Source organism: Diadema antillarum, unplaced genomic scaffold, assembly GCF_040938485.1.
Source record: "Diadema antillarum isolate AM-2024a unplaced genomic scaffold, OU_Dant_1.0 seq00001606_RagTag, whole genome shotgun sequence".
Lineage (NCBI taxonomy): Eukaryota > Metazoa > Echinodermata > Echinoidea > Diadematoida > Diadematidae > Diadema > Diadema antillarum.
The window spans coordinates 527,307-544,473 of NW_027272319.1; the positions used below are offsets into that span (position 1 = coordinate 527,307).

General features: G+C 42.3%; 1 protein-coding gene across 1 annotated transcript in view; it reads right to left on the reverse strand.

Moving 5' to 3' along the window:
- Nucleotides 1-17,167, reverse strand: part of LOC139711068 (chromosome transmission fidelity protein 18 homolog) — a 31,749-nt gene that overhangs the window by 10,616 nt on the left and 3,966 nt on the right. Inside the window, exons 5-15 of the mRNA XM_071622987.1 lie at nt 16,633-16,719; nt 16,062-16,114; nt 15,121-15,262; nt 14,479-14,646; nt 13,643-13,773; nt 12,318-12,441; nt 11,721-11,839; nt 10,967-11,060; nt 9,240-9,338; nt 1,459-1,586; nt 749-912 (exon numbers count right to left, since the gene is read on the reverse strand). Of these exons, the coding sequence (XP_071479088.1) occupies nt 749-912; nt 1,459-1,586; nt 9,240-9,338; nt 10,967-11,060; nt 11,721-11,839; nt 12,318-12,441; nt 13,643-13,773; nt 14,479-14,646; nt 15,121-15,262; nt 16,062-16,114; nt 16,633-16,719 (1,309 nt within the window). The remainder of the gene's footprint in view (nt 1-748; nt 913-1,458; nt 1,587-9,239; nt 9,339-10,966; nt 11,061-11,720; nt 11,840-12,317; nt 12,442-13,642; nt 13,774-14,478; nt 14,647-15,120; nt 15,263-16,061; nt 16,115-16,632; nt 16,720-17,167) is intronic.

The following is a 17,167-nucleotide window of genomic DNA, read 5'->3' on the forward strand; positions in this document are numbered from 1 at the left end:
ATCCTAGGATAAACGTCTTTCACTAAAATACTACAAGTTGGCTATCTTTAATACTTTGTTTTCTGCTCATGAAAAAGGAGAAATGAGTTCAGAATAACTCTAATCATGCAAATTATTTTGAGATCCTCTACATGACCACACATATCCGAAACACTGATCTTCCTTCATCACCTTTCTGCAGTCATCATTGCACACCTCATATTTCATAGCACTTGCAATGAATCGACTGTCCCGCATCCACTGTGCTAACTGATGATTGTCTTTGATACCAAAAAGACTTTAAAAATCCACCGTAGTAGCCGCATTGGGATCTTCCGATTTCCACTGTTAAAATGCCTTTATGGATCATTAAGTAAGCAAACAATTTAAAAATTTAACTTATTGGATAGAAAAAGGTCATCTATATTAATACACTTGTAGACCTCTATGCCAAAAATGCTAAGAATGCTATGTCTGCCACTGGCAAATAAAAATGCCAGTGACTTTTAGTGTAAACATGCCATTTTGTAAACATAGGACAGATTATGCACATGCAAAAGAACCAATTTCACGAAAAGATTTGGGAGAAATAAATAAATAGCATGTTCAAATCCATCACGTGTCTCTCCAAATTCCTTTTTAAGTATTTGTTTGTTCTCTGTCTATTATGTTTACGTATATTTGTGTGTATTACAGTATGTGTGTTAGTACATGTATGCATGTATGTGTTCGTCATTTTGTTTGTTTCTTTGTTTGTCTGTTATCCCACCTTGCATGAGCTTTTCGTGTTCCCCACTGGCCTGGATGACATGGAGCATGTGGTGGAAGCGGGCCGTCGGGGACGTCATGTCCCCGTCGAGGCCCTGCATGGAGTCCAGTGACGCCCCCAGCCTTCCCCCCTGCTTCAAGTCGTGGGGATTGGTGTATTGTTTCCTGTAGATACACACACACAACATAAATGAAACAATGACAATGTGAGTATTTACTTTTTACTTGTTATGGGAATAACTGCCTTGTAAATAAAACTTTTTTTTTTTTTATTTTACTCAAAATTAACTTCTAACCAACAGTCACACTCCTATCAGCAATGCTGTACTTGTCTGTCATATCCATAATAAATATCAGGAATGGTTGAGTTATGAATGTAAACAGTTTATTGCATCTTTTTTTCTCTTATGCCATTGTTGTTGTTTTGCTAGTCCACACCTTATTAGTGACATATGTGGATGTCTATACAAATCCATTAGTCATAACCCAAATTTATAGCAAAATCTAGTATCCTGTGCCACGATTTACATTGAGATTAAAGTTTACAGCATATTTTTCTCTTACGTCCTATTGTTGTTGTTTTGCTAGTCCGTACCTTATTAGTAAAATACATGTACGGTATGTGGATTTCTATACAAATCCATTATTCATAACCCAAATTTATAGCCAAATCTAGGATTTTGTGTCACGATTTAGATTGAGACGGCTCACTTCTTGGGCTTGGGGAGCTGGAAGAGCTGCTGCCAGACAGAGAAGAGGCTCTTGTGCTGGTCCTTCTGGCCCACCGTCAGGGAGTGCACCAGGCTCAGGGTTACTGGCTTTCCCTGCTGCTGGAGGAACTATATAGCAGGGGAGAAAGAATGAGAAGGAGAACAACCTCTGATTTTAAAAAGAGATACTTTCTCCATGTATACAAATCTAGAAATAGATGACTAAACAATCATGATTCAAATCAAAAGTACATTCTGCAGTGAACAAGATCAATGGCTGCAGCACAATGATAATGTAAAGCTGCATGTATCTATACACCAAAATCAATGAGGCCCTAAGGATCCATTAGGAAGGCATCTGTGTGATAAACACATATAATAAGAGGTGCTTATCATTTACAAATCAAGGAAGGTTTTTTTCTTTATTCTCAAGTTACGGCATCAAGAAATCTGTAATATTTCATAAGGTCTTCTGCATAATAAGGAGCCTTTGCAGGTTTGACAAGTGTGATTCGTAATATATTCTTTAGTATAAAATGCATTATATGTTTCTTCTCTTCCTTCCTTCCTTTCTCATCATTGTATCATCATCATTACCACCATCATGAAAGGAATTTGGTGGAGGACATTTTTTCTTGGGGAGACAGATGTTTTAGATACCATGACACATACAGTGGAGTAATCATAGCATGAAGAGGATGAAATCATAGCATCAGAGCAGTTAAAGTTGAAACAAAACAGGCCATGCATTTACTGTAAGATACAAAAGTTCAAAGACCCTTGGCAAACACTGCATCTTATGGGGATATTGCAATTGCTATCTCTGTCTGGAGACCAGAGCAGCATTGCCCATTTGCTTAACGCAATTAAGGAGAAACACAACGTTAGTTTGTTGATACTTGGAGGAGCATTTATTCAACGAACCATGGCAGTGGTACAAGTCACAGTTATACTGCTTATTATCATAGATGGCGCTATTGCATATCAATTCAACAACACCTTAACTGGCGTAATCACTTCTTTCCTCCTTGCAGCAATTATACAAAAATTAACAGTTTTACATACCGCAACACTTACCTAACTTCACAGTACAAACTTATAGTGACATGAGAGCAAACACAATATGAAAATCCTATAAAATATATGTTTAAGTCACCTAACAAATAAACAAAACTTTTACACTATACTTTCTCCAATTAACATCATAAATCAACATACATATACATGTACCTATGTCCATAAATGACTTACATGTAGAGTAACAAAAAACCAATATCACACCTTGTATCTTAAGAAATAACTGCTTACAATCTTCAACATGGGAACAATATGTTTTGCAAGCATCACACTGCACAAATAGTCATTTCTCGGTATCATAAAAACTACATTGTATCAACTTTCATATACAAATATACCTTACTACTGCTGCTCAAACAATTATTATAAACAAAATCTCAAAACAAAGCAAATCATTGTTTTTATTTTTGTTGTCTGTGACATCACCTACTAGTGCAACCAAAAAAAATTCCAAACCTTGAAAATATTGATAAGACATCTGATCGCATCGGGCAAACATGAATATAAAGTGGATTAATCATAATTGAAAGAGAAATAAAGCTGGCACCATAGGAATGGGAGAAACTGAGGTGACAGACTAAAAATATACCGACATACGTGTATCTAATAAAGAAGGCATATGATTAGAAAAAGGGGGATGCATGAACAATTATAAAAGACATGTGTGAAACATTATATTCTGTATAAGATACAATATAAACTGACTGTTAAAATCGTACTATACAGCACTTGGGAACAATAGCACAATTCGCCCTGACTAGCATTGTACAATATCGGATAACAAACAAAACAGCTTGGTCCCAAGGACCTTATCATAAAGATTTCCCCTGCATAGCAAAAACATGCCAGTAGCTAACACACATAATCTGCATGATGTCAGACAACCTAATAAAACAAATAAACAGAAGTCTCCTTCCTTGGAGGACCTTGATATAAAGAGTTTCCCCATAGAACAAAAATAAGCCTGTAGCTAGCACATATCATCAGGATGACCTATTAAACAACAAAAGAATGAATGTACATTGTATATAGTACATGTGAAACATAACATCAAATGTTTTATCAAAAATCACAGTCCTTGAAAAAAAATTACTAGCTGGGGGATCGAATGAGCACCAGGCACTAGTTACTACGCAAACTGTACATGGGTTGTCACATGATAGTGTAAAACAACAAAGTTCAGACTACATTGTATGTCATTGACGAACAAAACCGGGGGGGGGGGGGGGGGGGGGGGGGGGGGGGGCCTCGAGGCACTGATCTATTCGAGAACATAATCAGAGAGGTAAGGCGGGGCATGTCGGCTGCGATGGGGATATCGTCGGCTAGGTGAGGGCACACCAGGTGTCTGACAATTGTCTGGAGGAGCTGGTGGGGGTATAGGTTCATCGTGTGGGGTAGACAGTTCATGTGGGATATCGGGGGGCTCCGGTGGCCGGAGGTCAGGTTGCACCGAAGTGATAGCACTGGGATGCAGAGGGGGCATGTGATCATCCGCTACTGTAGAAACCTCAGGAGGATGTGGCGGGGGCCTCGCTTGATCTGTTGCATCAACACTGGGTAGGTCGCTCACATCATCACCATCAGATTCAGGGGACCGAGAAGGTAAAGTGGGGACATCGGACGGAACCTTCAGACAGTCAGAACGGCGCACACGGTAAGATGTGGACCGAAGTTGGTTACCGACGAACCTGCGAACGTTGCACCACTCATCCTCAACACTACAAACGAGGTAGCGGGGTCGGGAATGCATCTTGGAGCGATCCGTGCGGAGATAGACAAGATCACCAACGTGAATGGTGATGTCTGGTGAAGGGGGCGGTCGTGTGGGTGCCTTTGACTTGACACTTGGAGCATGATTAGCACGACGTCGGTTGTGTTGAGTCATGATGATATCTTGGTCTTTGATAGGGATCTGTTCACTTGTGAACTGATCACGTTGAGTCCAAAGCTCCCGAGCAGATAGGCCATTACCACGGAGCCGACTGTTGAGGCGATTTGTAGCAAAAGCAAGGGCAAGGGGGGTAACTGGGCCACCATGTGGATCATCACGGAGTAGTTCGTCTTCCAGTTCCCGTACTGCTTTTTCAGCGACAGGGTTCTTGTTGACGTTTGTGGGTTGACCCAGTTCGAGGGTAATCCCCTGTCTACGAAGCAACTCATCATTCCGGAGGGCTGCAAAGCCCGGGGCTGGATCTGTGCGCACTACAGCAAGAGGGCCCTCTAGCGGTCGTAAAGGTGGGCACAAATGGAGTAGAGCATTGCGGAGGGAGCCAGCACGTTCATCCGGGATCAGCATGCATGAGGTATACGATGTCACTGTCTCTCTGATGACGAATATGAGCTGTCGTGCACGCTTGATGACATCTGCCGCAAATGATACACCCACCACACATGGCGGATCACTTGTGGATTGGGGTGTGGCAGCATGAGGCACATTCCGAAGTGAGAGACAGCAGTGGCAACCTAGGCTTACCTGCTGAATGGCAGCATCAAGGTCCAAGGCGTAGAAATACCGAGACACCACTTGTTTGAGCTGGTGTGGGGTAGGGTGACTCAGTTGGAGATGGAGGGCAGTGAGGATGCCAGGAAGCACCCTGCGGGGAACTACAATACGCTCTTGCCGTGGCTGGAACGCGCGTTCTTGCCGGACAACAAGGAGGCCGTCACTAGCAATGGTAGCGACCTGTAGGTAACGCTTCACATCGCGAATATCCGTCAATTTCTTTGAAGGGCGGGTACCCTGCTTGAGATGGGCATGTGTACGACGGAGGTCTGCGCATTCAGATTGAATCCGTGCCCACGCATTGCGGGATGTGAATGGCATGCGTGTACGTCCAGACAGAACTTCGTCTATGGTATTGCGGTGAACAGCGGCGCCCTCCAACTGAGCAATGAAAGAGCAAATCTGACACTTGGGCTCTTGACATGGAGGAGCATTCCTACTGGCAAAATCAGCTGGTACATTCGCAGAGCCAGCTAGATGGCGAATGGATACCTGGTACCTACTCACAGTTGTTAGGAATGTGGAGACTCTGGGACTAGCAGAAAATTCTCCACGGCACAGCTTTTCATAGGCCTGAACACATGGTTTGCTGTCAGTAAGGATACAGACAGGGTGATGTGACTGAATAATGAACGGGCTGAAATGCTTGGTGGCAGTGGCGATTGACAATGCCTCCACCTCACAGGGGAGCCAGGTGACTTGGCGGCCATGCAGCTTAGCACTAAAAAAACCAGCCACAAGGGGTTTCTTATCTCTTGTCACATACATGGTGGCACCGAGGCCATGTTTCTTGACTGACCCATCTGTGACAATCCACAACTGGTCGGAGGGGCGTGGCAGAGTGATAGTCCGTGAAGACTGAATGGCGGACTGAGCCTTGGTGAATGCACCATGCAACTCATCTGTCCAGTGGATGCGGTCTTGAGACTTTAGGCCAGCAATAGAATCGTCAAGGGGGCTCACGTACGAAGCACAGCTGGGGAGCACACGAGCAAGCATCTTGTACGCGCCAATAAACGATCTCATGCCCTTCACCGTAGTAGGAGGGGAGCAGGTTGACAATGTTGTCATCCTGTGTGGACTTGCACGGAGGGTTCCTTCAGACCAGATCCACCCTAGGATAGTTGTAGTCCTGGGACAGACAGTAGTCTTGGTCGGGGACAGGTGAAGGCCATTGGCAGCTAGGGCCTGCAGTACCCGCGACCAGTTCTGCAGCAAGGATTGTGGTGTGTCGGCACCACAGTACAGATCATCTGCCAACTTGACAACAACGCCTTCAACCAACAAGTCTCCAAGCACGCGACACATCATTTCCTCCAAGGCAGTCTCAGAGCCTGGCATACCCATGGCACAACGGGTGTATACCCGGATACCTCGGAAGGGTGTAGCAACACCACAGTATTTCATGGACTCCTTTGAAAGGGGTATCTGATAGAATGCACTGGCAAGGTCTGATGCAACAATGTACTTCCACTGACCAACTTTACGCAATGTAGAATCAACATCAGGGAGCACCGAGGGCTGAGGCTTGGAATAACGACCTACATCAGCAAAGGCTGTGACTAGCCGGTGACCGCCATTGGGTTTCTTGACCAAGAAGGATGGGTTGACATATTCAACAGTGACACCAATATCCTCTGGACGAGCAAAAACACCAAGTTTCTCCAGGTCATCAAATTTATCCTGCAACTCGACAAGCTTGTCATGGGAATACAAGGGGAGCCGCCCTTTGCGTTGAGGTGGTTGGACTGGGCCCATGTTCACAACAGCCTGGAATGGTCCAGAAGCACCGTTATAACCCTTGTAAGAGGAGCTAAACACACTGTCACACTTGGCATGAAGTGCCTGGAAAGCATGCCTAGTCTGTGCTGGGAGAATCCCATCTGGATCGAGAATCACTGATTCAGCAGACTGGGCAGAGGAGCCTTCCCCACGGGGCGGGGTGGGGGGCGCTGCAAGCCGACCTGTGATGGGTGGAGTAGACAGACCTGTATCCTCCATACACATGGGGCTGACCTGACACAAATGCGAATTGCGCCGAATAATACAGGGCGCCTCAGACAGATTGGGAATGCGGATCTTACCAGCGATACTCGGGACCACCTGGGGAACCGGGAAAAATTCTGGCAGGGAGGGAGTAGGAGGAGAGTCTGTGCGAGGCTCTAACACAAAGGTCTCCTCATCTGCAAACTGGGGAGGCAAGGCAAGCTCAAGGAATTCTCCTGGCCAGAGAGTCATGGTTTTAGAAGGAGCTCGGAGAACGTGGGCACGCCTAACAGCATGGCCAACTTTTGACTTCCCAGTGGAACCATAGGAGTACACAGTGCCATCATCCAATGATATCTGCCGCTTAGCTGGTCGAATAGCCACATCATTGCGCTCCATAAATGGGGTCCCAGCAAGGACCTCAACATCCAAATTCTCCACAACCAAGCCCTCAAAATGGAAAACATGACTATCACGAGACAACGTGAGACGGGTTTCACCAACGACCTCCAAGGGGGATGATCCATCGGCTTGGTGGGCAGACTGGGATGTGGGAGCCACAATACATCCTAGTGCATGTGCTGTAGAGGCCCGCATCATGTTCCCAGTTGCACCGCTGTCAACAGTGACACGAACAACATGATGATTGTAAAAAGCGTCAAAGTAAGGAGACTGACGTACCTGAACACGGAGTGTAGCAGGGGAGTCTCTGGAGTCTGGCCCAGACACCGCATCTGGGTCAACCTGAGTGTCCTGGGGTTCAATGTCATCCGCAAGCATCTCATCACTATCAAAAATCTTAGCAACCTGGCGGGCTTTAGCCATGTACTGCCTATCAGATTCTGGGAGGTAGGGGCATACACTAAGAAAGTGATTGCTGGGGCGGCCAGCCTGGAGACAGAGGGGGCATGACCTAGCAGGCTTAGCGCGAGGTCGAACACGAGATTGTGGTTGAGCGCGCCTAGGGTTAGATTGATTGCGATTGCGCGGAGGAAGGGCAGCGGCACGCATGGCCCTAGAACACTCAACTGACTCAAGGAGACTAGTGAGGGCCTGAGATATTTCAGGCTTAAGAGAAGCAAGGGTACGTGAGCGGAGCTCTGTGCCGTACCGCTGTTTGACTAGCTGGGGGAGATCAGGATGAAGCAATTGGAGCCAATGCAACACTATGAAATTTTCGATAGTTGGAGTGAGTTCTTCGTCTTCTGTAATGGTATCGCCATGGTGAGTAATACCTCCACCTGAGGTCAGCAGGTTATCCTCTACAAAGGCAAGTATTCTTTGGTACAAGTCCTCTGGCCGTTCATCACTTTCCAACTTGATGTTAGAAAAATCAAGAAAATGGGCACCGGTAGACTGAAAACCGTAATGGAGACGAATTTTCGACCAAATGTCATTGAGTGAAGTGGAACTGCGGACTATACAGTTCCTCGCAATCACAGGACAGAAATTGGCAATCTGTCCTAGCATTAAATCAAGCATGACAGCCTTTTGCTGAGCTGTTTTGCGAGAATCTGTGGGGACAGAGCTAGTGTCATCAACAAAGCCCCGATTAGGATTTGTCTTGGTCTTTTTGGACCATGTCACTGACTCGCCTAGGAAGGGTGCAAAGTGCTGGTCGAGATTTAGGGTGTACAGGAGATTCTGTCTCCAACTCTCAAACGAGGTGATGGTTTCTATTTTACCCAAGCACCATTGCTTTGGCACTTTGGCCGTAGCACACGCCATTGTGGGTGTGTGGGACTGTACCGTACAAACAAACTAGTTGCTATTGAAGTCCTAAGTAAAAACTTACGTTTACGGTGGACTTGGCTGTTTTATTTCAGCAGAATTTCTTCCTGTGATGGGCAAGATTTAACTTAGGCTGTGGGTAGTATTCCAGCACTGCCACCACGCAATTAAGGAGAAACACAACGTTAGTTTGTTGATACTTGGAGGAGCATTTATTCAACGAACCATGGCAGTGGTACAAGTCACAGTTATACTGCTTATTATCATAGATGGCGCTATTGCATATCAATTCAACAACACCTTAACTGGCGTAACACCAACAAATCTGAACATGACTTGTCTTAAAATTGTGCAGAATGAATCTATGTTTCTCTGCCTAGAAGAATGTGTGCTAACTTTAAAAGCAATGTCCTTCCTACCATAATTACAGTACTATGATACAAAGATTGATGACATTATTACGTCAGTGAGGAGACAGATACCTGGAGAGTGTTGAGGCAGGATCGGATGTCATTCTCCGCCTTCGTGCAGAGAGCCATCAGTGTGGTGAGGTCTGTCTGGAGCTGGTTACGCTTCGAGATCTGTCAAGAGTCAAGAGGGTTGCAATGATGTTTTCCTCAAACCACCTGAACACCTCACCCCCATACCATCTCATGATAATGAAAGTGAGGGTATACTTGAACATATGACACAGACAAGCACTTTAAACATCTTATCATACAAGAATATGTACTCTTGACTCCCCCTTTTTAAAAAAAAACTAGATATATCGCTACGGCTACTGATATGCCTCCGCCATAATGCATGGTTCTCCTAATAGGTCTATAGTACAATGTCTTGACAATGTGTGATGACAGTTTCACACAATTGGCAAAATATTAAAATGACAGGTTTGACACAAATGAGCTGAATGTTCACTTTCCTAGAACTAGGTTCAATTGGATGAATGATTGAAATGTCAGAGTGCAGGTATTTGGGGAACTGATGATTTTTACTTGACTTTTGACCCTTTTATAAGTTTATGCATTGAGTAATTTTCAAGGTATTGAGAAAAAGTATAATTTCAGTATCAAATGGGAAAATAGCATTATCTAAACCTGGCCTTTGACCTTTGACCTCACAGTTCCAAAGAGAATCACTGTTAGGTTGAACATGCATAAATATGTAAGTTTCATGATGATACCTTGAGTTACTTTCGAGATATGGAGGAAAAAGTGCAATTTAGCACTTTCACTTGACCTTTTACCTTTTGACCTTTGACCTTTTGGCAAGAAACTTCCCCAAAAATATATATTGGGTAATACATGCCATACATCAAGTTTTAAAAAAAAAACCTTCAGCCTATTGCATTTTAAGGAAAGTAGTGATATTTTGAGGAGTTGACCTTGACCTTTGACCCCCTGACCTTTGACCCATGACCCCAACTTCCCTAGATAATCACTGCCCATCGGTACAAGCATATATACTAAGTTCCATGAAGATACCTTGAACCATTTGCGAGATATGGAGAAAAACATGAAATTTCAATTTTTTTTCCACAAAATAAACCTGTGACCTTTGACCTTTGACCCTGTGACCCTAAAATCCACACAAAGTATTATCCCCCAAGGATATACCCTCATACCAAGTTTGATGTAAAACCACCACACGGTTCTTGAGATATCGACAAAAACAAAACGGGACGTACGGACGTACGGACGGACGGACGGACGGACGACCCGAAAACATAATGCCTCCGGCCACTTCGTTGCGGAGGCATAAAAATGTAGTACAATACTTGCAGTGAATCTACCGGTCTGTTGTTGACAAGTGACATAATTCACGTATCAACACCACACTCTCATCCAAATGTAGCATAGCATAACACCTACATTCCCGGTCAGTGGGCACATCAGCACCAAGAATGGTTGAGGTTTTGTGAATGGTGTTAGGGATGTTAAATACGTTCCATGATGGAATGACATTAATGAAGAGTTGAGCAGTCATATATCCCAACCTCACTTTGTTCCATTATGTCTCAGCACTATGCAATTTTCATAAATCTCAAAACAATCTTGAGATCTCATCATCATTTCACAGCGTAGGTTCGCAGCTGAACTTAAATCAATACGCTACTTTTTTTAATGGTTATATCACAAATAGCATGCCCTTTGAGCTAACTTTGCCATGGATGTATTGCAAAAGGACAGCGCATAGCACGGCAACTCACCACATACATCCTGTGAGCCAGCCTAGCAGACACCGTGGGAGGGAAGTGAGTCACGTAGGCAAGCTGACGCAGCTGTCTGAGGGCTGGCACATACCTGTAACAAAATACCAAAGAGTTTGACTGGCTGAGAACAAGAGATCTTTTCCATAAATGCGTAAATCATTTGAACAGTGATGAAGAAGATGATGGAGATGGTGGTGGTGGTGGTGGTGGTGATGATGATGATGATGATGATGATGATGATGATGATGATGATGAGGGAGGTGTTGGCGTGAGAATAATGGTAATGGTGATTATTGTGGTGCTGATAACAACAATGATGATGATGATGTCCATGGTGCCAATGATGAAAATGATGATAGTGATGATGATGATGGTGGTGGTGTTGATGATGACGACAACAATGATGATGATGTTGGTGATGACAATAAAGATGATAGGGATAGTAGTGATGATGATGTTGGTGATGAAAATGAAGACAATGACAATGATGATGACCATAGCATTTTAGACAATTGGAGACGGCGACATGTTGATAAAAGCAATAACAATCAAGATGATCCTGATAATCTCAATCAAATGGTAATGACGACGATGCTGATGAATAAAACTATAATGATGTTTAAAGTATCAGTGATGACATAGAAGCATCAGATGGATATTATATCCTCCCTTTGACGGCCAAGCCAAGGAGAGCTCGTCACTCCAAAGAGTATAGTGTATGCTCTAAACCTCTAAAGACCTTGTTACTTACACATCATTGCAGATACAGATGATGGGGCGCTTGAGAGGAGGTTGTGCCTTCTTCTTCTTGCCCCCTTGGTTACCATCACTGCCTGCCTTGATGATATTGATCAGACAGTTGATGGCCGGCTAAACCAAAAAAAGAAAAAACAATCAAGTACCACAGATAGGAATAAGAAGAAAAGTACTTTGGTGAAGTTAATACCATAAACAAAAGTTTGACCATGAAAAAAAGGATACCACCCTAACCTTATTGTACAAAGACAAAACCATAACAGTTGAAAAAGTTTGGCATTCTGAATTAACTAATGATAACAACAATACTACAATGTTCCCAGCATTGTGTATATAGATATTCAAGTTAATGGGATCCAAAAGACACAATGTACAAGAAAGCTTTAGAATTGTACCTATCTCACATCATAATCCTCTTTTAAATTGCTTTTTTGTGATCTCCTAACCCCCCCCCCCCCCAAAAAAAAAAAACAATCAAACCAAAATAAAACATGGATAATACCTAAGAGACAAGAGGTTGATTTCCTCATGCAAGTGTCTGTAGGCTTATTGTTTGCAAAGCTTTAGATACGGAATGTGTCAAATTTCTCACCTGTGGAGCTCCGTCGATCTCATCAATGACCAAACAGTTGGGTCTCTGGTCAGGGGCAAGGACGGAGGTCATCTGGATGGTGGACAGCAGGCGTGTCTTGAAGATTTCCTGGCTACGGTCATCACTGCAGAGGGATGGACAATATCGATCAACAGCAGGGTCAAGCATTACAGAAGGCAAGCTAGGTTCTTGGTATATATAAGTTAAACCTTACATCTCACAATGTCTCAAGTCTACATTATACACTTCGTGCAGGAACCACCAGATTCCCACTGGCAATGTGTTAAACACTCCAAAAGTAATAGTTTCTTTAATCTTGGCTGCTATATATAGTAACTGCAATTATCGCAACTTAAAGATACAAAAAGCAGACCTCCTGATGACCCTGATATAATGTTGACTTTCAGAGATGTGGTTTTATTCCCCACAAACTCACTAAACTTCAGTAAGGCACCACAGAACTTTGCTACTGGCATTCTGCTCAAGTTTAGTACAGGATACTTTAATGAAACAAAGGCCCATTATCTCCCATTACACAGGAGGAATAACGGAAACCTCACTGTTGTTTGCAGAACGGGTAAGAACAAAGTCATTATTTACCGAGGACGGGTTCTCCAGCATTCCGTGCAAGCTCATGTGCTATTGTTTGCGTATCTGCTATTAATAGAAATTGCTACTTGGCAGGACGGGTTCTTGAATGATCTACAGTATAGAGAATGCTCACGCGTTAGCAGTGCTCGCGTACTACCTATGTACCTTGAAATTACGACTGGAAAAGCAACTCCCTTCCATGTTTGATGCTATCTTAAATGAAATATCGGATGTAGCAAGGAAGAGTTGATTGAGCAAGAGTAAATTAACGAGTCATTGTCAGCATATGCCTTGAAATTACACCAAAAAAATGAGCCCCTTCCATGTTTGACAGTAGAATGAATATCGGATATAACAAGGACGGGTTCTCGAGCAGTCTCTGGAAAGTACCGTAAGATAATTTTATGACAGTCAGTAGGCACTGAAAGAGAATGGAAGTCCACAACAAAGGCAGCTCATGGGACTAGTGTAAATCATACGGTGGCTTAACGGCCTGTTAACGATCGCCCCGTCACAGTACAGGCATGCTAACCTGGAAACATTAAACTGCACATTACTTGAATATGAGACCATTCTGAAGCAAATAATTTTCACGCAGCAATAGATATATAATATACTCTTAAATGAATCCCACAAGGATTGGAACAATCATCCCCCAGCATTCCCACTGATTCCCACTGATCAGTTACTAGCCATCTCCTTAAATACTTGTACGCATTGTCTCCGTCACTCACCTTGCATTCATCTCTATCACATTATACCCAGCATGCCTGGCTATGACGTGGGCTAGTGTCGTCTTGCCCAACCCCGGAGGTCCACAAAGAAGGGCAACCTTCAGCCTTGGCCGCTTCTGCTCGTCCAGTTCCTGGCAAACAAACAAACGGAGCTTTGCTTATTGGAAAGCTTTCAAATTTATTTACAGTAGTAGGCTGGTCAACTCACTCACGCATTCAAATATATGTTGTTTCTACCACAATTTTGGAAAATTACTTTTGTAGATTCAGCTGTTCCCACTCAATGATATTTCCATACTTGGATTCCACTGCAAGCATTAGTGGCTGCTTTGTCAAGACAGGCTCATGCAAGCATTCTGTTTTACACATGTCTGTAACCTAGTCTATTCCTGGTCCTTCAAGCAGTCTAACCCACATGAATTATGTCAGAAAGTAAACACTGAAAGTAACAAGAGAGAAAAAATATGCACACTAGCTGCACAGTGTATTTTTCATAAAATCTGTCTGCAGCGTAATTGCAAACAAAGTTACAGAATAAGTTTTGGAGTTTATCAATATACTAAACAATGTATGAGGTAACATTGTTGTATATGATTTATTAAACTGAGTTTCAGAATGGAAATCACACATATACCTTGTATGGGATAAAGATATTGTGTATAAGATATGTGTTCCTCAAAAGATTTCACACAATGATCTTTACCAAACAGTCAGAGTGTTTAAAACAAATCTATGTTATTTAGTTTCAGTCTTCAACAGGCAACTACATGTACAATCATTTGAAATGACAATTTCCCACTTTCAGAGAGGATTATAACGTGATCTGGCGCCCTCACCACAGTCAGCTCCTCTGGTTGAAACTTGCTCTTGAACTTGTTCGGCTGCTGCCCGACTCCCTTGATGCCGCCTTCATGTTTCCCCTTGGTTTTCGGCTGCTTCAGCTCTTTCCCAAACACCACGTAGTCCCACAGTTTTAGCCAGAACAGTAGGTTGCGATTCACTCCCTGAGTAGAGACAAAATATTGCGTTTCATCAATGCATTGTACGGTCAACTCTCTCTACAAAGATCTCAAAAGAGAAATATGAAATGCAGTCTTCATGGAAAAATTGTCTCAATAAGACTGTTCTGGTTTTTTGTTGTTTTTTTTGGTGGGGGGGTTGCAGTAAGAATTTTGCAAAAGACATTTTAAAGGTTCCCTCAAGTACATTGCAGCACATGCACATTTACATACTGCTAATACGTGGACACATTCACAAAAACTATCAAGAGATCATATACAAATATTAAATGTTTATTTTCCAGCCATGTAACTTTAACTTGTGATAAAACAATATTGCCATAAAACAAAGTGATCGCATTGTGAGTGAGGAGTATATAAAGCTAGGATGCTGTAAACAATCATTTAAATGGTAATGATAATGAATGTGGCTGGATGCATAAATAGCTTGACGCAGGAGAACAGTGATATCACCCGTACATCGTCACTCAGCAAGTCCGTGTAGTGCCTTGGGGCGTACTTGTCTACCCACAATCCCTTGTTCTCCTTCCCATCATCCCCCTGTGCCTTCCCCACCACCAACTCGTCGCTTTCTTCATCTTCATACTCCTTGGCCAACTCTCTGAGGGGCGGATTCCAGCAAGCAGTGATTACAAGAGCCAAATAAAGTTTGGAGAAACCAAAAAAAAAAGAGATAAAATGCAGAGTAATTTTCCTTGGTTTCAAGCAGTTATGAGGTGGCATATAATCACCAAACATAGGCTCTGGGGTGAATAAAGGCTAGAAAAAATATTTTCCATTTGCAACAACTGTGCAACAAATGAAGTAAAAATAGTAACATTAATATAACAGACATGGACATAAAAAAAAGAAACAAATTGAAAAATTGTTATCCTAGATTAAATCTTTACTAATACTTATATCAGTAGTGTATGGCATGACACAGACAATTCAAGCTGGTCACAGGCCATAAATTGGGAGATACGCATCTCAAACTTTACCATCTCAAGAAACTACAAATTACACATGTATAGTGCCAGTGACAAGAACTTTTAGTCAGTTCATTAAGTCTGTATAAGTAATGCACAAGAAATAGTGCAATTGCTGCTGAACATCTAGGTGGTGTTTTCATTTTGACAAATTTCACAAGTCAACTGTTATTGGCCAAAATTAACAACTCCCTGTGATATTACCTTCCACATTACAAACATGCTGTATATCGCCTCCATCGTCAGAAATCACTAGCTTCCCTCAAAAGAGGTAAAGTTCTTACTGTACATCTCAGTCCATTATTACTATAGTTCTTGTTTGTAAAAACATTTAACTCACAAAATACATGGCAAAAACATTATTTCACAAAGAAAGGAGCTTGTTGGTGTTGTTATGTACTTTTCCTTTGAAAAAAACTAATTTAATCTCACCTTCTCAGTTTTTCTGAGACCCTTGTTGACTCTTCAATGACCTTCCTCCGGTTCTGTGAAGCAAGAATAAGAAATGAATGTCAGGCACCAACAACATGTCTCCACAAAAACCTTTTTTTCTCTCTTTTTCTCTTTTTTAAAACATTTTACTGCAACCGTGCAAGCATCTCATCAGAGTTGTGATAACTCTGAGAAAGGAGATAGAGAATTAAACAAAACAAAAAAACAATCTGCTTCCATTAAAAAGATGGAAGCTGTGCATATGTGTACAAGTTGAAATTATCATGATAATACACATGGTCAAGGAAAAACATTTTACTGAAAAAGTGGAAATTTTCATGGGGTGGAAATTTTTGCACATTTCATGCCACCAGAAACCAGCGTGAAAATAAAAACACACAATTATTTTTACTTGCCATATGTTCCACTAATAAATGTCTTGATTCCACTGAATCAAAAACGCGCATAATTCATCTCACCCAGCCGAGTGCGAAAAATTACTCGTACGAAAATAACCACTTTAACAGGTTAGTACTGTATATAAAAATAAGTGAAGGGATATACAAAGTACCTCATCATCAATCTGTCTGATTAGGGTGTCATAGGAGGATGTCAGGAGACCCTTTGTGTGGTTGGTACTGTACTTTGAGACAAACTTCTGCAAAAAGAGGAACCAATTCATTACAACATATATGCAGGTACAAAAATCAATTTCTCAGCTTGCAGGTATGTTGAAATTACTGGTACTGATATAAGAGAACACCTGTGATGAAAAACTATCGAATACACACATGAAACTGCACAATGTACACTGTGGTAATGTTCATGCTTGTGTGTGAGTGGTTCTTTTCACCAAAAAATAAGCAAACTGGCAACCCATGTGTGGAAAGGAAGTTGTTAGCACTACCCTCTTTGAGGTGAGATTTATTTGTAAGACTACCTTTCATTCTTACAACTGACTACTTTACCAATCAAAATCACATTGCTAACAACAAATGTTAAACAACAAAAGTTTAACGACTATTTGGACACGTTAAACATACAATAACCATTTGGATACCAATTTACATAACTTTTCTTTAAATATTATGTTCAAAAAATCAAGT